A 22,609-nucleotide genomic window follows, 5' to 3' on the forward strand; every position below is an offset into this window, starting at 1 on the left:
CCCAAAGGCCAAGGACATGTTTATCATCTTGCCCACAGCTTCACCAGCTCCAAGCACAGGGCCTGGCTTGCAGATTATGCCCATCACTCAAAACTTCCCTTCTAACATGACAAGATGGCCACATCTTTCCCAAGGGCGCCTGCTGACAAACAGGAGGACTTGGATGGTTATGGATCTGGAAATTTCTGCTGAGTTGGCAAGTGAGGAGCCCCCCCCCCCAACATCCCAGATAAGAAAGATAATCACATGTAACCCCCTCTTACCAGGTACTGCAGCGTTCCCACAAACGAGGTGCAGAGACTGCCCTGATCCAGTTCTTTGGCATATCCCAGGTCAATAATTTTGTGTATTAACTGAAAAAAAAAAAAAAGAAAGAATGAGGGAGGGAGAAGAGATCTGAGGATTATACGTATATATTATTATCCTATAAGAATTTTGATTGCAGACCTAAGTGATAATACAGCCACTGGGACGCTTTCTTTGAATGTGGTTAACGAGGGTCAATCTCTGGCATCCCATATGGTCCCCTGAGCACTGCCAGGAGTAATTCCAAGTGTAGAGCCACGAGAAACCCCTGAGCATTGCCAGGTGTGGCCCCCCAAAATGAAACAACCCCCCAAAATAATTTTAGCTGCTATTAAGGTAGAGGCTCTTATTAATTTCTAGGTTGTCTTAAGTCCTAAGTTTCTCTGAATCATGGAACTCACAAGAGAACACCTTTACTGAGTAGATTGAGGGTAAGAGAAAGCATTTACTGTGAAAATAATGAAGAGAGGGCTATGGTTTGCCTCTCTCAATGACCAATCACCAAAGGAAGATTAAAAAATCAAAAAGAAACAATGGGATATGGTCCCGCCAGCAGGTCAATCTGTACCTGTAAGGCGAGTGCATCAGCAGCCTGATGGCGTCTTCAGACTTCTAGATACCCCAAAATTGCTGCTATGCCTTTGGCCAAACCCCAACAACTTGGGGCCAAGTTTACCAATAAAGTAAACAGCCAAAAGTTAGGTATGTGGGAGACACACACATAAACCACCTCTGGCTCAGCTATGTAACTGGAGGCAAGACCTCTCTGGTTCCTGACCAAACTGCCATGATCCCAGAGACTCAAACAAATCTCGGAATCCAGTGGTTTTTGGCAGAAATGCGTCTGGTCCCCACAGTAGGTTACCGGTGCTGGGCCACCCCAGGGGGGAAAGGGTACTGTCCCTCCACCTGCGCCCCCTTGGCAGCTTGGTGGCCGCCATCCTCGACAGGCCATTGAACAGTCAGGTTTGGGCCTACAGTGATGAGACATACGAGTCCTCACGGGATGGGGGTGGAGCTGGGCCTTTCCTGCCTGCCCCAAGAGGACCCCAAGTTGCTGCCCACAAATGGCCTCTCTGGCTCCTGATCAAGCTGCTTAACAGCCATGATCCCAGAGACTCAGAAACAAATTTTGGAACCCAGAAGGTTTTGGCAGAAATCCCTCCAGATTTAAATGTTAAAATTTCGGAATTCCAAAATCATGCAGCCACTACTGTGGATGTGCAACATCATATGTTATTCATAATCAGCAATAGAAAACAAATTGTCTATGGTTGTCTTTTCGGCAGATATGAGTATTGGGGTAAAATCCCAAATAATAATGGTTGGTCTGGTGTCGAAATATTGAATGCAATCAAAGTAGAGAGAGAGAGAGACAGAGCGAGAGAGAGAGAGAGAGAAATGTGGAAATCATCTGCCCCACAGGTAGGGGGAGGGTGTGGAATGGGGAGTATACTGGGGTTTTTGGTGGTGGAAAATGGGCACTGGTGAAGGGACGGGTGTTTCATCATTGTATGACTGAGACTTAAACCCAAAAGCTTTGTAACTGCTCTCACGGTGATTCAATAATTAAATTTATAAAAAGGAAAAAAACAAAAGTAAGGTGGAGTTCATGCCCAATCAGCCTAATCAATGGCTAAATAAACAGCAATGCTCCTACATTTAAAAAAAAAAAAAAGAAACCAAAACAGAACAGGTCCAGCCAGCTAGATTGCTAACCCTGGACTTCATGAAATATAAAGCTGAGGCCAGTCCCTTCTCAGGAATGTCTTGAGACTCAAATCTTAGAATTGGTGACAAGAGGTGACTGGAACAGAAATGAGTACTGTTACAGTTACGGGTCAGGTCTAGCTAGCTGAGGAAGCTATAGAGAGATGAGGTGGCCCAGTAGTCGAGTGCTCACAGTGCACAGCAGCTGGAGAAAGAGCAAAGCACTGCACGTCAGCAGGTGGGGGCCAGGAGGGCCACTGAAGTGGCCACCAAGAATTCGGGGGAGTATAGGCCCCGCCAGACTCCACCAGTGCAACTGCTTCTCAGAACCAACAGACAGTATAGAATACAGCTCGTTTCACTTAGCATCCAAAGTTGAGGTTCTCAAAGAAATGCAGAACAAGAAGTCTCTTTCCAAGAAGAGCTAGTCCCCTTCGCCAGGGCAGAGGCAGGAAGACAAATCACATTTCCTTATCAGATTCCTGCATCTTGGCAATTAATAATGGCGTCCATTCAAACTTGCCTCAATCTGCAAGCAAGAACTTTTTGATGGATGCAGTTTCAAATCAAACGGCATTCCCAGAGAATCCAAGCAACACGAGTCCCAGGGGCTGCAAACACAGACAGACAAAGCACCCGCTTCTCCCCCGGCCCAGCTGCCCGCGGGGTCTCGGGACTGCCACTCACTCTTTGCTCTCCTTGCTGCAGGACAATATTCTCTGGCTTCAGATCCCGATGGATGATCCTATTTTCGTGAAGGTATCTAAGTGCAGAGGCTGAGAAGGAGAAAGGGGGTGAGTTTCCATTAAGTGTGTGAACTATGGCATCACTGAATCCGAGAGACACATACTGTGCCAGGACACTGACAGGGAGGCAGGTGGCAGGCGGCTCCTCAGTGACGCAGGGGACTCGGTGCACCAGAACCTGGCTGAGTAGCACCTGAACTCCTAACTCTACATCTACCAGGTCACCAGGTGCAAGGGTTCTGCCCACACAGAAGCATCTAAAGCTGTCGGATTTGCCGAAGTGCAGGGTCTCGCTCCAAGCCTGCTGAATCAGAGATTCGGGCCCACAAACTGTTTCCACAAGCTCTTTGGGTGGTGCTGATGCTGCTAACATTTAAGAACTCCTCTGGTCTAGAGGCTCAAATGCTCAAAACCCTCAATTCTGCTTAGCGGGTAACAGGAGAGAGAGCACTTGGGTCAGATGGTCCAGGAGATTCACAGCAGAGACGGGGAAGCTTGAAGAAGCACCAAGCACGCTCCAGACACGTGGCCATTCTGTTTGTGGGTGGGACACACAGTTCTGGGTTCTTCGAGAAACATGAAACCCAGACTCTGGCTGACGGTCAAGAGCTCAGACATGTCTGGCACGAGGACAGTGAGGCCCATAGCTTCTGTGTGGAGGGATGGGGTCTGTTACACAGAATAGGAGGGGCACTTTGGCAGCTCACACGTCAGGCAGTATGTGGTTGTTCTGCTGCTGGGTCTTTCCCAGTGATGCTCAGGGCTTACTCCTGACTCTGCTCAGGAGCACTCCTGGCTTGGACCATGTGTTGTTGGGACTGAACCAGTGCAAGGCAAGTACATTAACCCCTGGACCATCTCTCAAGCTCCAATACGTGCTTTTGCGTTAACTGACTGTTCTACGTAAGAAAAAATGGATCACATATTGGAAGGAGATAAAATTATCTTTATTTAGAGATATAGCAGAATGCCCAAGAAAACATAATGAATGAAAAACAGAAAGAATTTAACAGAAGATCTGGAAACAAATACATATGGATCAACAACTTTTCTCCGTCAACTATATCTTGTTAAATAAATAATAATAATAAAGGCCCTCCCGTTGATCGTCGATTTGCTCGAGCGGGCCCAGTAACGTCTCCATTGGAGACTTTGTTGTTACTGTGTCTGGCATATCGAATACTCTCGGTAGCTTGCCGGGCTCTCCAAGAGGGGCGGAGGAATCGAACTCGGGTCGGCCATGTTGGCCGCTTGTAAGGCGAACACCCTACCCGCTGTGCTATATAATCCCAGTCCCAATAAATATCATTTCTTCAACTAGCAAGAATTTTAAACGAGAAATAAAAAGCACCATCGATTGCTGTGCATTTTGGGGGAAAGAAGTATGCCGATAAACATTAAGCTTTAAAAAATAAATATTATTTGGCACACTATTTACTACCTCTGGAAATCTAGCTTATATAATTAAAAACACCATAAAATATGATTCGTCGATTGCCCTTGAGCAGGCCCCAGTAACATCTCCTTCGTCCTAGCCCTGAGATTTTTTAAAGAAGTGCCATATTCAAGGCTCTTTCAGAGTTAGGAGAATGAGACCCTTCATGGTTACTGGTATTTGGCATATTGGGTACGCCACAGGGAGTTTGTCAGACTCTGCCGTGTGGGCAGGTTACATTCAGTAGTCTGCCAGTTTGTCCAAAGTAGGAATGAGATGATAAGATGGTAAGATGATAAGCTTCCGGGAGCTGAGTGTGATAATCTCTGGATCCTGGCCGTTGTTGGGGTTACACGGCAGTTGGAGGGTGTAACTGTCTAGCTACTGGCAGGTCCAGTCCCAAACCGTGCAGGCTTGGAGATCTCAGCCCCGGGTCCCATATACCTGGGTTCCTCTGCCAGTTCTTTTATGCATGAGGCTCATGCAAGTGTGTGGAGAGTTATATAAAATATAAATAAGAATGCTTGTTGTACAGCTTGGATAAAACTAATTGGAACCAATCTAAAAGTTGTCAAGCAGAAAATGGTTAAAAAAATTCCTGTAAATCCTTACTATAAAAGGAAACTATTTCTGAAGAACTACTTAGGATTATATGACCTGATGAAGAGGGTTGTCAATGATGTGTAATGCCAAGTTAATGATGCAGCTTGCTCTTTACTAACAACGATAAAGGCAAAAATGTAATAATGTTGAGAGGGATTTTAAAATAAATCTGTCTGGTATCAGAGCAATAGTACAGTGGGCAGGGTGCTTGCACTACATTGAGTGGATCAAGGTTTGATCCCCCAGCATCCCATAGGCCCACCAGGAGTGATTCCTGAGTGCAGAGCCAGGGGGAGCCCTGAACACTGCTGGGTGTGCCCCAGAACCAGTAAAACAAAATAAAATAAATCCTGTCCATGTTACCAGAAACACAGATTCACCACACCAGACTACGAATACTGAGAATACACTTGCAGGCGGTTGGCTGACAGGAGGACAAGAGCACTGCAGAGCAGATGAGGGAGGTCTTCCAGAGAAGCCAAGGGACCACATATGTCACAGAGAAACGTCTGTGCTGAATGCTTCCTGGAACACTCAACAGTTTCGTTTCTCTAGCTTACTTTACTGTAAGAATATAATATGTGATACATTTGATAGCACTATATAATGTATATACATACATCATATATAATACATATACACATTATATATAATAAGTATATACACACATTGTTCTAGCTTACTTTATTATAAGACTACATAATACAGCAAATTATAAAGTCAAGATGTGTGGCCCCAGAGAGAGTAGGTAGCAGAGACAACAGGGTGCTTGCACGGCACGTGGCTAATGTGGGCCTGATCCCTGGCATTGCATAGAGTCTCCCAACTCAGTCAGAGTAACCCTTGAGTGCGGAGCCAGGCATACACCCTGAGCACAGCCAGGGTGGCTCCCAAAGATAAAAATTTAAAAATTAAAAAAAAATTAAATTAAAGGTTAAGATGTGAGAAATAAGCAAATGAGGTGGGAGAGGGAAGAAAATTCCTAAATCTGGGGCAAACACAGAGATAAACTATGGGTAACTCCACAGCTTAGATCTCGGTCCAGAGATCGAAACATCTGACACAGCGGGAGGTGCTAGCCTTGACAGTGTCACCGGGTTTCATCTCCATATGTCCCCCATATGAACCATATATCCCCCAGAAACCGCCAGGAGAAACTCCTGACTGGAGAGCCAGGAGTAACCCAGAGCATTGCTGAGTGTGGCCCCAAAACCCTCAAATTTTAAAAAACAATTTTTTAAGGTTTCTATCTCAAATATCAACTTGTAGCAATAACTTTGTATATTTGGAGGAAGGGGGGAATGGAGGGCTGGTCTCCAGGGAAGGAGAACTTGTGATATCTGTGCCCCCAGGCATCACCATGTGCTGAGACCCCGGCAGAAACTCAGGGCTAGACCAGGGTTTCCGAGACCTGTGACCAGCAAAGAGCTGGCCGAGTGCAAGTGGAAAACACCATTACCAAGCCTGAAGTGCATTCAGATGGATCCATCAGCAGCCAGCCAGGGAAACAAGGAGTGGAAACCTCTCCTTCTGTGGGGCCAGCCCCTGCCTACCCACCCAGGGGCAAGCCCCGAGTTCAGTCTGTCCTTCCTCCGTGCTCAGCAGGGCTGGGACTCACCAATGTCGCTCAGCAGGGTGAGGATGGCGCCTTCCCGGAGGCCACAGCAGTTCTCGAACTGGTTCAGGTACTATTGGGGAGAGAGGAGGAGACAGTCACTGGCCCCACTCCATCCCTGCATCGGACCACCGGTGCTGGGAACCTGGGCATCTGGCCAGGCAGGACCAGCCCTCAGGGACTGTGCCAGCCCCACCCGTGGCCTCTGTTCAGAGAAAGGGCAGCCACAGGAGCCCAGGGTAGCATGGGAGGGGAGAGGGTCCAGCAGGAGGGAGGAAGCTGAGTTGGGATAGGGGACCAGGTGGGACTCAGCCATCTGTGCTCCCAAGGTCACTCAAGGGCATGGCTGGAACAGGATGCCAAGTGGACCTGAGGCCTGCCCCATATTCAACCCTCCCTCCTGGGCCCTCAACATATCAGGCACTTGATACTGGACAAGAACTTGACCTCAAATAAAAACAACAGAGAAACATTATGACTCTGATGAAGGGGCTGGTGTTGAACGCTGTTATGTCTGAAACCCAACCATAAATACTTTGTAAATAGAAACTAAAGAAAATTAAAAAAAGGAAAGCTGTGATCTGAAGCTTATGTTTATTGTCTTAGACCCTGTTTCCTGAAGTCAAGACACAGAGCGGGGATTCTGGGGGTCTCAGGAGTGCTCCAAGGTGAGCCTGTGTGCTGAGCTGACACAAATGCGAGAAAATGCCTGCTAAAGATACGGCGGAAGAGAAGCGGTCGGGCCGGGGGAGAGCTCACCCGGCCTTCCCTGTCCGTAAGACCTTCGGGGCTTTCCTTGCCGTCTGGACAAGGCCCTGTAGGCAGACTGCTTGTCCCGCCCTGGCTTTCTCGCCCGAGCTTGGGATTCTGCATCTCGGTTCACGGCCACCAGCTCCGGGCCCCTCACCTTCCGGAGATCTCCTCCTTGGCAGTACTCCATGGCCAGCAGGGGCAGGTCGTTGGGGGCCAAATTCTGCATCCCCTCAGGGACATCCCGGGCAGCCACCACATTGGGGTGGTTGAGCCTAGACGGGAAGAGAGAGTGAGGGACAGACCACTGTGTGGCTGGGCACTTCCTCCCTCACCGCCCATGCTCAACAGCCCAGGAGAATGAGCAGGAAGACAGCGGCCAGGCTTGGGGCCCAAACAGCGACACACACACCATTCTACTTCCCACTGTCCCTCCCAGGACTCGAACGGGTCCCAAGCAGCAATCTGCTTTGGGGCACCCCAGGTCAAGCCCTCAGGACTCTCTGGAGGGGGCAGGGTGGCCATGCTCATTGCCAGCAGAGTGTGCTGGCGCGACCAGAGCTGCCTCCCTTCTGAGGATGCTCCTGGTCTCCCAACTACTAGCCACCAAGTTGCCAGTGGACTTCACAGCAACTGGTGACTGCACAGAGAACAGCACTCGAGGCCACTGGCCTCATCTCTGCTCTAGGGGGATGTGCATGAGCAACAGACTTACCGCTGTGGGGACCTGCACCTTAGAAAAAGAAATACAGGAAACAAATGTTCGCCGATAAAGGAAACTTTATAGTGCAGCATATTTTATATTACCTAGCACAACAAATCAAGCTAAGCAACAGTCCTCTCCAGGCCAATAGCTGACCCAATGCCCTATCTGGCTGGTTTGACCGACAGTGGAGAGGAGGGTTGTCTGAGCCGCGGCAGAGGTGGCCTTAGCTCCTGACCCCACACCCAGCACCTGCTGCCCCTCACCCCGGCTCTCACCTTCGCATGATCTGGATCTCCAGACACCAGCGCTCACGGTTCCGGGGACTCAGCTCCTGCCGGCACTGCTTGATGGCAAGCTGCTCCCCCGTTTCCTGCAGAGGAGGCTCAGGCGGTCAGAGAACCAAACACCAACACGGGCGCGGGAGATACGGCCCTGGGGCCCAAGGGGGCTACACTCCAAGGGGAATGCTGCAAAGATGGAGTCCATGGCCGTGGCCTGGGGTGGGAAGGGATGGTTTCCAGGGAGGAGGGGGGCAGGTATGAAATGAGGCTTCTCTCTGAAAAGGGAGTGTGAAGTTAAGTGAAGCCTGGGGACCTTTGGAGCCCTATGCACCTGAGAGTGTCGCAGGTCGCCATGAGGCTCTCCTGGTCCTTCCCACCTTCTCCTTCCTCCTTTCTACCCCTGAGGGGTCACTGCAAGGCACACTCATCTCCTTCCTGCCTTTCCCAGAAGGCCTCCACTGACCATCCCTGCCTGAGCCCTAGTTTCCCCGACCTCATTGGCGGCTGTGCTGGCTAAGCTGTGTGACGCTGCTGAGAGAAACCATTTGGGTCCACACACACGACACAGCCAAAGCTCTGGCCCAGCAGGTGAGGCCAGACTGGCTTCCTGGGTCACTCCCTCAAAGAAGCTTTTTCTCTCCAGAAGGCAGCCAGGCAATGACAGTCAACGGGACCCAGTTTGGTTCCAATTCCAACTCGGTCATATACTAGGTCTCTGGCCTAGAGAACAGGAGCGACAGAGCTTGCCCTGACAAGGGGTCCGCGTGGAGAGAATTCCCTGCGCTGCCTGCAGAAGCACTGTCTACCTGAGCTGTGCCTGGGAGCCAAGCGCCAGGGTGAGCTCAGAGCACTGCGGCAAGCATGTGTGAGCCGCAGTACATTCAGGGTCTGCTACCTCAGAACAACTGAGCAATTAAAGATCTCAAAAATTGGTACTGCTTTTAACTTAAAAGTTTAAACTTAACAAATTATAGATATTTAGTGGCTTAAAATAAATTTGTTTTGTTTGGGGGGGCACACGCAGCAGTGCTCAGGCTTACTCTTGGCTCTGTGTTCAGGGATCACTCTGATAGGCTTAGGGGGCCACAGAGGGCCCAGGGATAGAACCTGGAGTATGCAACATGCAGGGCAAGCACCCTACTGGCCCCCAAAGAACCCTGTTTTATTTCCCTATCACTCTGGAGCTAAGAGTCTGGCCCGAGTCTCACTGGGCTGCTGTGAAGATGTGGGCAGGAAGGCGCTCCATCCCGAAGGTCCAGGGAGACGCGTCCCGCCCTCCCATCTCCAGAGGGGTCTGCACTCCTGGGTTTGTGATCTCTTCCTCTTCCTTAATCCCTCCAGCGGTCACACTACAAGGACACACTGAGTTTTTCACATGGTATCATGTACCATGATACCATGACTCCTCTCTCCTCTCCTGATCATTACACTGTGCCCACCCAAATCACAGAATGATCTTTCCATTTAAGGGTAGTTGATCAGCAGCTTTAACTTCTTTAAGAATCCAGGAACAATTTGGATACTGATTAACAATATTATTAATATATTAATATATCAATAACATATTAACAGATGCTTTGCCACTAAAGCATCCTCCAGTTCCCCGAAAACATGATTTTTGGGGGGGGGGGGGAGAAGGGGTCACACCAGCAACACTCGGGCCTTCTGCCACATGACCTAGCATATGTACAGGCTGACAGGATATGGATTCAGACATCTCTGGGAAGGGCCATTGCTCTACCTATGACAATCAGTACATTTCTTTCATTAAAAAATAAAATACATAAAAATATCAATATTTTTATAAAAATATAAAAACAGATAAATCAGACCCAAAAGGAAGACTTATTAAATGACTTAAAATATTTTAGTTAATCTGTCTAAATATTGGGTAACTGGATAATTGTAGTCATTTGTTCAACATAAATACTGACCGCAATACACAGCTATCACCTGGCCAACCCAGAATCTGGGAACGATTTTGACACTGGAGACTGAGATTTGACATTGTCTTTTACTCTACAAACTTGGACCCAAAGAGGGGAGAATTTAGTAGCATAAACACTGAACAAAACCAAAAAAACCTGGCAAGGAAACCCAAATGTCCTATGTGTGGCTAACCTAGCTTAGTGCTAGGCTGCAAAATAAACCCCAACTCCCAGTACCTCAGACAGCCCCACACAACTGCACACGCCAATAAACTCTGCTCACATGGTGACCCTCTAGGTACTCTAAAACATTCCAGTTTTCCTGTGAGTAATGTTTCATTTGAAACAGAAACTCAAACAGTACGATTTTATGTTGCTTAAGAACATAGCAGCTCTAGAAAGCAAAATTCAGTCATGCAACACAGAAACAGAACATGATAGTGATTTTGAAATCCTGGGAACTCTTCTCCTCCCAGCAGTGAAACTCACACAGCAATGTTGATTTTCTTTACTTAACCTGGAACCTCTAGAGTCTTGACTCAGTTCAGTAAGTGAACTCTGTCTACGGGACAAGCTTTTGAACTGTTTGTATTTTGCGAAAGTGGAGGAAAAGACCCATAGTACTGCCTATGTTGAATGTAGTAGGCAACAAGTCATAGAGAAAAATTACATAAATATATGCCTCTCAGAGAGCCCGGCAAGCTACTGAGAATATCCAGCCCACACGGACAGAGCCTGGCAAGCTCCCCGTGGTGTATTTGATATGCCAAATACAGTAACAACAATAGGTCTCATTCCAATGAGCCTGAAAGAGCCTCCAATCATTGGGAAAAGATGAGTAAGAAAAGGCTGCTAAAATCTCAGGGCTGGGAGGAATAGAGACGTTACTGGCGCCTGCTCGAGTAATTTGACTATCAATGAGATGACAGTGATACAGTGATTCAGTGATGTTGAATGTAACTGATAATGAAGGCCCTCAGAATCTGTCTTTTGTATGAGCAAACAAAAAACTAGTGCTTAAGTGTCAGGGTATTAGGAAGTATAGAAATGGGCTGGGGCAGTGGAGGGATTGTGCAATAGATATGGTGCTTGCCTTGTACACTGCAAGCCCAAATTCAACTCCTGGCATACCAAAGGGCCCACTGAGCACCACCAGAGGTCATTGCTAAGTGTAGAGACAGGAGTAACCCTAGAGTATCACCAGGTGTCAACCACAAACTGTCACCCGCCCCCTGCCGTAAAAAAAAAGGGGAAGGAAGGAAGGAGACTTGGGACACACCCCATCCTCTCCTCAGACTGCTGAAAAGTACCAAAAGGCACCATAGCACAAAGGAACCGACTTGGAAGGTAACCCAAAGTCACTCTTATTTAAATGCCCAGGAGAATCTCCCAGGAGGCCAGAGGCACACGCTCACCCTTGCTCAGACTCACACACAGTCTCACGTCACCATGACATGTGTCAGTGTAACGCAGAAACCGCCTATGCCTTAACCCTCACGACAGAAGTTTCAGAGCATAGGTACAGGCTGGGGCCAGAGAGGTGTCATGGACATGACTCCGCCATCCAAGTCCAGGTCCAGATATGACTGTAATGTCACCCAATTCCACAGCTTTGCTGAGAGCTCTCACTTGAACTCTGGCCCTTTGGTGCTAACAGAGGAACTCAGAGGCAAAGCTGGTCTGGGTGCAACTTCCTCACCATCACCTCGAGTCTGACACTGTGACCCTTATGTAAGCTGCAGGGAACTCATTCCTAAAGGCAAATGGTTCTGCCCATCAGGCTATCAGTCCGCTTGAGTACCTGCTACCCAGGATCCCTGAGCATTTGGAGCAGTGCCTTTCCTGTCCCTAGTTCCACTGGGACATGGCTGTCCATCTGAACTGCCTTCTCTTCTGTTAGACTGTTACCTACCTTCTTTCAGGATTTTGCTCAGGTTTTATTTTCTCCAAAAGACCTTCCTCTCCTCCGAGTTGCCAAAAGAAATGAATAAGTGCCCGGCACAGCTTGGACACATAATACAGCCTTGATGGAAGGACAGGTGGGCATTGCCAATACTTTTCCCAGCTTCTGCCGCATCAGCCAACACTGCTGCTCTTCTCTCTTTGAGGTCTTCCTTGATGGCTTCTCTACACAGCTTTGCAAGCTCGGCGTTAGCTTGTGATTGCCTAAGGCTTGTGCCAAACCACATTGGCGAATGAGGTCAAGAGTTTCTGAAGACAGGCATCTTTTTGCGGCTTTCTCTCTTTTGGCATTCCTCGCACAATCATGGAGGTGCTGAACCAGTCGATCATTTTCCTCATCGATGTTGTCAACAACAGAATCTTCCCATATTGCTGCAATCGTGCCAAAGAGCTCCCAGTTGGTGGTCGTTCTGGGAGTTCTCTTCTTAAATTTTGCAGCCCTTTCTCCCCGCTCCGTGAAGTAGAATTTCGCACTAAGTAGACAGTGGTCTGATCCTGTTTGGAATTTTGGAACAACAGCAACATCGGTCAGGCAAAACTTTCGATTGAATATGATGTGATCAATTTCGTTGTGGAACCGTCCATCAGGAGACTCCTATATCCAACATTTAGATTAGCCTTCTGGAACTGCGAGTTACCATGGATGATCTTGGTCGACATGATGAACTCAGACAGTCTTTCACCCTGTTCATTCCATTCTAGGCTGTGTGTCCCAATGTGGAGTTCTTCGGGCAACCCTCTCAATCCTACCTTGGCGATAAAATCACCAACAATGATCTTGTAGAAAGTATGGTCGTCTTTATAGAACTTCTTCAGCTCCGTGTAGAACTTCTCATTTTCTTCTTATCGTAGTTGGATGTTGGTGCGTAGATGACGAAGACAGAAACTGCTGGCAATGAGCCATATCTATTCAAACATAAGGGTCCAATGTGGGTTGTTAGACATTCGAACAAATCGATGCTCATGGCCAAGTTCGTGTTGATGAGGACACCGACACCACCGTTGCCTCTACTGTTGCCTGTTCCGAGGAACGGTTCTTCTTCAGTGTCGAAAATGGCATGACGTGATCAACGCCTTCTCATCTCGGTCAATCCAATGATGTCGTACTTGATCTTCTGTGCTTGCAGCATCAGGTTCTTGATGGATGCTTCTGATGCCAGCGTACATGCATTAAAAGTGCAGTCATTTTAGTCCTTGTTCGTTTTGGCAGCCTAGTTCGGCCCTGAGATTTTAGCAGCCTCTCCTTGCTCATCCTTCTCAATGCTGCTGTACTGGGGGCTCTTCCAGGGCCAGGGGAACGAGGCCCATTTTTGTTACTGTTTCTGGCATATCAAATACACCACAGGTAGCTTGCCAGGTTAAGCTGTGAGGGTGGCATGTTGTAATGATCTGCATGCTGACAAGCATGACACACACCTTGTGCATGGATGTGCTGCTTACGTACAGAAAGTACTGGCCAGATTGACACAGCTGATGCAAGGAATACAGCCCAGCACCTGCTTGCATATCTGAGCAGCACCTGTTGATTCACTCTTTGCCGGTTGGCACCATTGCCACCCCCTCGCCATATTGAGGCGGTGAGCCATCAAGGTCAGTCAACCTTCCTACTCCTCACTTATCTACAATAGCTGGCCCCCTCCCTATTCCTTACTTATCTATAAGTGGATGTGAGGGCGATCTGGCCGAGACATCTGTCACCCCATTAATCACAAGGGTTAATTCGGCTGATCTGGCTGGCTAGGCAGGTGTCCCCTTCCTCCCTCACTGCTCCATGTGCGTCCCTACCGAAGCTGCGTATTCGGTTGAAGAGGACAGCCTTCCCCGAATAGAGATGGACGGGTCTTCAGTCAAGGGTATACAAGTAGCTGAGCTTCCCTGCTAGAGCCTCCAAACAAGCTCTCAAATTTTTAAGAAATAATAATGAAAACATAAAAAAGACACACATATGGAACCAAAGCAATAGAATAGCAGGTAAGGGACTTGCCTTGCATGTGGCAGACCCAGGTTTGATCCCCAGCACTACAAATGGTCCCCCAAGCCCACTAAGAGTGATCCCTGGTTGAGCACAGAGCAAGGTGTAAGACTGCATGCCAAGATAGGTGGCCCAAAAACAAAGAACAAATGACATACAGATAACCAATAAGTGTATGAAAAAATGCTCTATCACTTATCATCAGGGAACTGCAAATGAAAACAATGAGATAGCACCTCACTCCAGTGAGACTAGCACACATCAGAAGGGACAAAATGTTGAGGGAATGTGGGGAAAAGGAAGCCTCATCCACTGTGGGGGGAATGCCAATTGGCTCAATCCCTTTGGAAACAATACAGACACCTCTCAAAAAACTAATAATTGAGCATCCATGTGACCCAGCAATGCATCTTCTTGATAACTATCCCAAGAGCCCAAAAACTCTCTTCAGGAAAACACTGGCGCCCCCATGTCCACTGCAGCCCCAGCCACAGCAGCCAAAGTCTGTGCCCAAGAACACAAAATGGACAAACAAACTATGGTACAGCTACACATGGGACACTTCTTGGCTTTAAGCCAAATCACAGTCTGCTGTTATATGGATGGATGGTATCATGCTCAGTGAAGTGACCTCGAAGAAGAGGCACAGATGAATGATGTCTCTCAGACATGGGATGGAGAAACAGTAAGGAAAAAAATGCCCAAAGGCAAAGTAACCTGAGAACTACTCTATAGAACAGAGTTGGAGAAAGGTGGGAGGGAGGGGAAAGACAGAAGAGACAGGGACTGCTGGGGAGGGGGTGATGCTGGGATGCTGTACCCATAAAACCCCACCAGTAAGGGCACTGCAAATTATGGCACTTAAAAGAAAACTAATTAAGTAAAACCATTTGATCAGTTAGATTATTTTTAAGGTTTTTTGGGGGGAGGTTAGGTACTGTGATTCCAGTGACAGGGTTTCATACAGTGTTCCAACCCCACACCCTCCACCAGGGTGTCCCCCCCTCAGCTCACCCACTCCTGGCCCCCCCCTTGTACCCTATGTCATGGTCAAGCTCAGCTCTGTAGACCGTTTCTCAGATTCTGTTGTCTTTGGCCATTTGGTCCTTGACTATGTTTCTTTATATAAGAGATCATTCTGCAAATATGCTATTATTCCCATACAACTTGATGCTTGTATTACACATTTAATATATTACCAATTATTCTACTTCCACTAAGGAAAGATTCATCTTTTTACTTTCTGTATTCCCTCAGAGCACTTAGCCCAGTGGTCTCTACATTCTTAGTGAATAATGTCTTCAGAAGCTGAAGAGTATTTAATCTTGTCCACTGAGGGAATAAGCAAAAGTTAGTAGGACTTTATAGAAAGGATAATCAGCAACTCCTAACTTTCCACATCTTTACAGAACCAGCACATTTATTACCTTAGCCCATTCTCACAGGAGGGCTTTAGAACCAAGGTGGGCCTTCAGAGTCTATTTTACATCAAAGCTCACAGAGAACATAATATTTGGGAAGTACCCTGGAATGACTCCAGATGCTTCTACAGAGCAGTTGCTGCATGTCCTGCCCAAACACGCTGAGAGCCTGATAGCTCAGAGCCAAATGGGAAGTTATGGCCTAAAGCCACAAAGCTAGCAAGTATCAGGCAGGACCTGAGCCAGGTTTGTGTGACTGCTTTATGGTCCTTCTTCCTAAAAATGGTGCTGCCTGACGTCACTCAGGAGATCTTCTCTCTCTTAGTAGCACTGAATCAAGGTCTCCCCGAGTCTACCCTGACTAGATCATACTGATAGTGGTGCTAACCTGTGTCTGGAGCAAACCCAGCAAGGCCCCACTGGGCAACACAAGCAAAGACACAGAGGGATGAGGTCATTTTTTACTCTTTACAAACTCCAAGCAGTCATTTTGGAGTCCTGTGTTTAACATGAGTTAAACCAAGTTAAGTATTTTGTCCATTAAATGAGTTTTTTTCTCCTTAGTACTTCCAAATGAAGGAGTCTGTGGTGAATAAAGGATCCCTGAGAAGTGCTGAGTATGTCCTGGGGTGTCCTTAATCACACCCACCTAAGAGAAGTTAAAAGCGTGAGCTGGGGGAGACACAGATTTGAATGCCAGCTCTTCCAATTGACCAGCTTTGTCCCTCTGGATAATACCTCAACCACTCTGCCTTTAGTCCCCTCAGCTATGAAATGGGAGGAAAGGGCCTGGGAGCAGAGGACCTCGGGTGAGAGAGCTTGTCTTGCAAGCATGTGGCATGGGATGGATTCCCAGGGTCTCATATGCACTGACCACAACCCTGCAACTCAGTTGCCATCAATCCTAGGCACCACAGCAATTTCCAGCAGCACAGTAAGCACCACGGGAGGGGGCACCTCTGGCAAGCACTGCACCCACTGAGTGTAGGCGCACCTGCACCTTGACTGAGGGACTGTGGCCAAGCGCAAGCACTCCAACCTGACATGTGTCCTCTGGCACACGTAGGACCTACACAAGTAGGACCCTGGTTCTACTTCTGGCACCACAAATGATCTCCTGAGACCCACCAAGAGTTATCCCGACCATAAATACAGAACCAGGAGTTAAGTCCTGAGCACACTGGGTGCGGCGCAGACAAAACAAAGTAACAACAGCAAAAACTATTTGATAAAATGAAATGAAGAAAAAAAAGCACTTCCTTTCCTCTGTGGATTGTTCTGCAGAACAGAGATAAAACATGCAGAATACCTAGACCAAGACTGGCACAAAATAGGTTCTCAGTAAAATATTCCTGATGATTAAGCATCAATGATGTAACTAAGGATACCAACACTTATGTCCTTTCGTGCAATTTCTCTTGTGATATAGTAAAAGTATTCTTTTGTGGACAAAATTGAGGATGTACATGGGGCTTTAGGCATGTTAAGCATAACCATTAACCCCAAGAGTGTTAAATAATCAACACCCAAACCCAAGTGCTCTTCAGGGCTGAGCAGGTGTATCCTGATCCTGACACTGATCACTGAGCAGGAGGGACTGACCCAGCTGAAACCCACAACCATGCAGAGAATTCCCAGGACCAAGCACGCACAGCTGACCGCTTCACTCGGGCTCTCTGCTTCCTATTCTCCTAGCAAGCCCTCTCGATCCTACCCTCAAATTAGCTCTCAAAGTGGGATCACTTGTCTCTCCCTTCAGGCCAGCAGCCTGGTGCAGTCCCTCACCTGGCCTCGGCCCAATCCACCGAACTGGTCCCCGCTAGAGAAAGGGCCTTAGCAGTGGGGTCCGGCAAGCTGCTGAATAGACAGGAACTGGCGAGAACCGGCTGAGGAATCCCCAGTGGATTTAAAATAGGGAGAAGTTATCCTGTAGAAATTGATAAATGCTACCTATTAAGGTGTTTGGGGTGGGGGGCGGGGGTTGTGTTGTTCTATTTTCCCACAGAACTGGTTTCTTAGAAATTTCTGGGCTTCTTCCAGTCAGGAGGAGATCAAAACAAACCTCTTCAGCACACTGACTGTGTGCCGCACTTCAGCCCCCTAGTCCCTCCCTCTCCTGCTCCATCACATTGGTCTTCCAATCCTGTTTAACTGCCATAAATCACGCTTCTTGAGGGGCTCAGAACAGCTACTTCATGTGTCTGGAACTCTCTCCCCACTTTCTCTCCTGCCCAGCATCTCCCAGTAACTCATGCGCCACTTCCTTGATGATTTCCCCGATTAAACCCCACACCCCAGGACTCACTACACTCTCACGGGTCACATTTAGCATAGCTGGGACTTAATATTTATAAGGACCAACTAATGACGCTTGCCCTTTTTCCAGAAAGGTCTTAATCAATAACCAAAATCATTTTAATTACATTCTATCCAGAAACAAAATAATATTTATTGATTGAATGATCCTGACACATGTGACATAAAGAGAACCATGGTTGAAGAGGAACACAGAACCATGGCGGAAACCCCACCCCCAACCCCCACTCTAGAACTGTTCTCTGCCCTTCTCTGACTCCCAAAGTCCTTGTCCCTTCAGGACTGGCAGGCTGCAGGCAGGGAGGAAGATGGACACCAAGCTCCAGGTGATTCTGAAGGGATACACTGGAAGCAAGAAGTCCTCATTTCTTTGGGCAGAAGCACCATGGTGGGTTAATGGAGGTGCCTAGCGCCAATCCTAGAACAAGGACAGATTTCTGCGGAGCTTCCTGGGAGAGAGGCTCATCTGAGAGAAGGCAACAAGGGGCTGGGCAGGCAGAGAGAGGCCAGACTAAAGGCTCCTCAAATGCCAGGATGAGGAGTTTGCTTTTTGGCTATTTCTACAAGTTTTGGTCCACACCCAGAGTTGTGCAGAGACTCTGGGTATCAGGGATCGGGAGCTGGACCTCCCACATGTAGAGTTCCAGCCCCCTTTATCACTCGTCACTCTGCAGACCTAAGCATTTCTTTCCCAAAGTGTTGGGGGAGGGGCTGGTGCCCGTGCACAGGACAGCATGTCCTGCTGACTCCTGGCATTTCTGAAATAAAGAGGAAGGGGCTTCAAAGTAATGATTCTACAAAACCAATCCATGCACACTCAGAATCCCAGGCTCCAACATATAAAGCCAAAAATAAATTCCATGTGACGATAACTGCCTAAACCCAGAGAACAGAAAGCAGCACTGTGAGCTAGAAATGACCAACTCTGTTTGAAAGAACCCAGATGATCCTAGTGGAGCTGCAAGAGATGTCTGCTGCGGTCACATCACGAGCACCCAGCCAGGGACAGGCAAGACCACAGAATGATCTGGCCCCTGGGGAAGCAGCTCAAATAAAGTTCACAGCCCCTGGCTCTGCTGTGACTCTAAGGTCCCCTCACCTGAAGGAAAATGTTGGTTTGCCCTTCCTCCTTGGCCACTGGGAGCTTGTGTTTGCTGACTGCTCCTCAATCTGTCAATTACCTTTGTTGCCTGATCAGACTCTGACTTGTAAATACTGTCTTTCTCTTCTCCTTAATGTCCTTTGCATGGTTAGTTATTTCAGAGCAACTGCTTTTTGTGTGGATACAGGAAGACAGTTAAAAAGACAAGCCTGTGGCTTGGGAGTTGATTGACTCCAGATAATAATATCTCCTGGACATCTGCTATTTCGACTTAACCCTTAGTTGCCCTTACTTCTTAGATCCCCAAAAGAAAGGTCCCGACAAGGATCTGGATGGACCCAGGGCAAGCGGTGAGATATGAGCTACCCTGGCATTGAAATGGGCCCGGCCAACATGCCATAATGCTTAACTATAAGTTAAGAGCTTGGTCATGGACAAATTCTGTCATGATCCAAAAGTAATAACTAGATTTGGACTCTGCTGGAGTTAACAATGATTGATCCAGCCTGAGCACTGTAGTCTGAGTCTGTGGTAAGATGTCCCCAGGAGAGCCACCCTAAAAGGCTAAAAGTGTCTATCACTGTGTCCATACAGAATGGTAAATATTAGGAAGGAGAATTAAAGATGCTAATTAAGTTGCAAGTCTAAGGAGATGAGAAACATACCTTAAGGGCTGTTTTGCCCTTGTGGGCTGCAGGTGATCGGGAAGATTGGAAAAACATTTTTGATCACGCTTCCTGTGGGGAGGCGTGGTTGGGGAGGCTTGGTGAGAGGATAAAAAAGAGCTGCTGCGGAGAGAGAGGGGGATTGACTGATTGAAGGCTTGATGGATGGATGGATTGGTAGGATTGATTGAAGAAGAGAGAGAGAGAGGAGACGAATACAGCAGGAAGAAAGAATTTCGCGGTTAGAGAGATAGGCACAGCGGGGGGGGGGGGGGGGGGAATTGAAGAGAGCTGGGAGAGACAAGAGATTGATAAACGGCAACTAATCAGCAACCAGCTTGACCCTCATTTTTCTTTTGTCCATCTAAGGCAACAGCCTTCCCACGTGAAGAAGCAGCTTGAGAGCACCGAACACGGGCGGCAAGAGAGAGTCCACGAATATTCTTTCACATGTAATCCCTGCGCGTGTGAAGGGCTTACACAACCCAAGAGGAGGGTTTTGCACAGCGCTGAGAGCTAGTGCAATTTTCACACTCACCCATCGGATTAGCTGTCAAGGTCACCTGCAGGACTGCACTCTGCCTCAAAAGAGTGGTTCCCAGTCCCCAGGAGCCTGCAAGTGCTCACGTGTAGGGTGGGGTGGCTATGCAAAGGACCTGACAATCCTCAAACCAGGGGAACCTCTTGTTCCCTGCAGCCAGGCTAAGGGCAGTGCTATGTCTCCTTCCCTTCAGTCCAAAAGCTGCTCAACAGCCCTTAATTAAAAAGCAGGAGGCTTGCTTCAAGTATTTCGATGGGTCTGAATGTTGGACCTATGAACTAATCTACTTGGTACGGTAACTACCTGCTGAGGCTGTGCCAGGGTCCCCGTCTTCCCCTGAGTCCATTTCAGCAGTACCAGGAGTGGCACAGGGTCCTCTGATCAATGATCTGAGGAAAGTGTCATCTAGTTCATAGTAGAAAAGCTTTGTTTCTGTTTTAGTTTTTTGGACTCCAATCGGGTAATCCCTGGGGTTACCTTAAAGAGCACCCTGCAGAGACCATCAGAACATGGACCTCTGGACAAGCAAACAGGCATATAGAAGAACTGATGCTTCAGTGTGAGAAACTCTTAAAGGACACCAAGAGTGTAAAAGCAAAAGAACCCGGCCAATCCCAAATAATTATGGCCTGGGGGACTGACTGTCAAGAGGGCCAGGGCACAAGTCTCACAGGTGGGCAGCCCAGACTCAATCCCAGCACCATGGGGAGTGATCTTCAAGCCAGGTACAGCCCCAAAATAGAAAAACGAATTAATTACAAATTCTAATCAGGCCCAGACAATTCAAAATTATAAAAATTATTAGAATACAGATTTGTATTCACTATCCTTAATGATTCTAATTTTTATTTGCATCCCAACATTTCATGCTGTGAAGTATTACAGACAATTTTGTGAACACATAATTAGTAAATATTTTCCTTAGTTTGTTTTGGGGGCCACACCTGGTGATGCTCAGCATTTACTCCTGACTCCCTGCCCACTCTAAGGGTGCTTGGGTGATCAATCCTGTGCCAGGGACCAATCGTAGGGTGCTGGGGCAAGGCATGCACTCTGTACTATCTCTCCAAGCCTAAAATATTAAAAAGTTGAATTTTAACATTATAATTATTTATTTCATCCTCTGAAGTGTTTTTTGCAAGTTCTATGACACGTAATATAATACAATACATTAGTATTGTATACATTAGCATAGTATATAATACAAGATAATCTAATGTTGGCATAGATAGATGATTAAACATAAATATGTGTATATATATGTATATTTGAGTCAGAAAGCTTTTTTTTTTAGCATTTTCTTAAAGGTGGCATAGTCTGACACTCAAGCTTGGTTCCCACCAACACAGCTCAGCGAGGGCCTGCCCAGGAACAGGGAGGGGCAGCCAGTGCCAGCTGGACCCCGGCCCTGCAGCCCCCAGTCCTACCTGATTGTGCCAGCGGATGACGTTGCCAAAGCCCCCCGTGCCCAGGCGCTCCTTCATCTCCCAGTTCCCACATGTCTGGGTTGGCAGGGAAGGCGACCAGCTCATGGTGAGTTGAGACCAGGGAGACACAAAGTCGGGCTGGAAAACAAGAAAACGGAAGATAATGACACCTGCCCCTCGGACTGTGCAGGGCAGGGCTGGGGGCTCCTTTCTGGACTTTCTGGGCCCACTCCTGTCCCCCCCGCCCACTCCTGTCCCTCCTGTCCACTCCAGTCCCTCCTGCCCAGTCCTGCCCTCTCCTGTCCCTCCTGCCCACTCCTGCCATGTCCTGCCCACTCCTGCCTTCTCCTGTCCCTCCTGCCCACTCCTGTCCATTCCAGTCCCTCCTGCCAGTCCTGCCCAGTTCTGCCCACTCCTGTCACTCCTGTCCAGTCCTGCCTTTCTCACGGGCGCGGGGACGGCCCGCTGTTCCCGAGGGTCCCGGCCAGGATGGGTCGGGGTCGCCCCGGCCCGGCCCGCGAATTCCGGGGTCAGGGTGAGTCGGGGGTCCCGGGGTCGACCCTGCCGGGTCAGGGTGGGTCGGGAGTCCCGGGGTCGCCCCGGCCCGGCCCGGCCCGCGAATTCCGCCCTGGCTGCGGCACCCGGCTGGAGACCGCCTGGAATCACCTGTCGGCGAGGGGCGGGGGTCCACCCCCGGCGCTGTCCACTCCGCGGCGGGGCGGGGTCGAACTCCGGGACGCGGGCACACCCGGAAGCGCGCGGCTGCGGGGCCTGGAAGTCGCTTCCGGCAGCACTTCCAGCGCTGACGTCACGAGCACGTGACCAGCCCTTAAAGGGGCCGCGCAGCCGCGGGGTACAGTTAGGGCGCTGCGGGAGTCCCGGGCGGCCCAGGGCGGACTGACGCGGCGAACGGAAAGAAGGACAGTTCTAAAGCCGGCCGAGAAACCGAGTTCTCTTTAGACGGTGACTCGGCCCGGAGCCCGAGGGCCGGGAATGTCCACTAAAACGGGCCGGACTCTCCTCGAGCGGGGCCCGGCGGGGCGCCCACGGCAGGTCCACGTCCAGGGCATGGAGAGTGACCGGTCCCTCCCCGCAGTAACCAAGCAAGACCAGTGTCCATCAG

At 48.7% G+C, this 22,609-nt stretch overlaps 1 protein-coding gene across 1 annotated transcript in view; it reads right to left on the reverse strand.

The window, feature by feature from the left end:
* The window catches only part of IKBKB (inhibitor of nuclear factor kappa B kinase subunit beta), a 46,927-nt gene extending 24,717 nt beyond the window's left edge, over positions 1-22,210 (reverse strand). The window contains exons 1-7 of the mRNA XM_056116762.1: positions 22,153-22,210; positions 21,487-21,624; positions 8,147-8,241; positions 7,323-7,440; positions 6,419-6,488; positions 2,704-2,792; positions 264-353 (exon numbers count right to left, since the gene is read on the reverse strand). Of these exons, the coding sequence (XP_055972737.1) occupies positions 264-353; positions 2,704-2,792; positions 6,419-6,488; positions 7,323-7,440; positions 8,147-8,241; positions 21,487-21,591 (567 nt within the window). The 5' untranslated portion in view covers positions 21,592-21,624; positions 22,153-22,210. The remainder of the gene's footprint in view (positions 1-263; positions 354-2,703; positions 2,793-6,418; positions 6,489-7,322; positions 7,441-8,146; positions 8,242-21,486; positions 21,625-22,152) is intronic.
* Positions 22,211-22,609: the final 399 nt, after the last annotated feature.

This window comes from Sorex fumeus, unplaced genomic scaffold (genome assembly GCF_029834395.1).
Source record: "Sorex fumeus unplaced genomic scaffold, SorFum_2.1 ptg000033l, whole genome shotgun sequence".
Lineage (NCBI taxonomy): Eukaryota > Metazoa > Chordata > Mammalia > Eulipotyphla > Soricidae > Sorex > Sorex fumeus.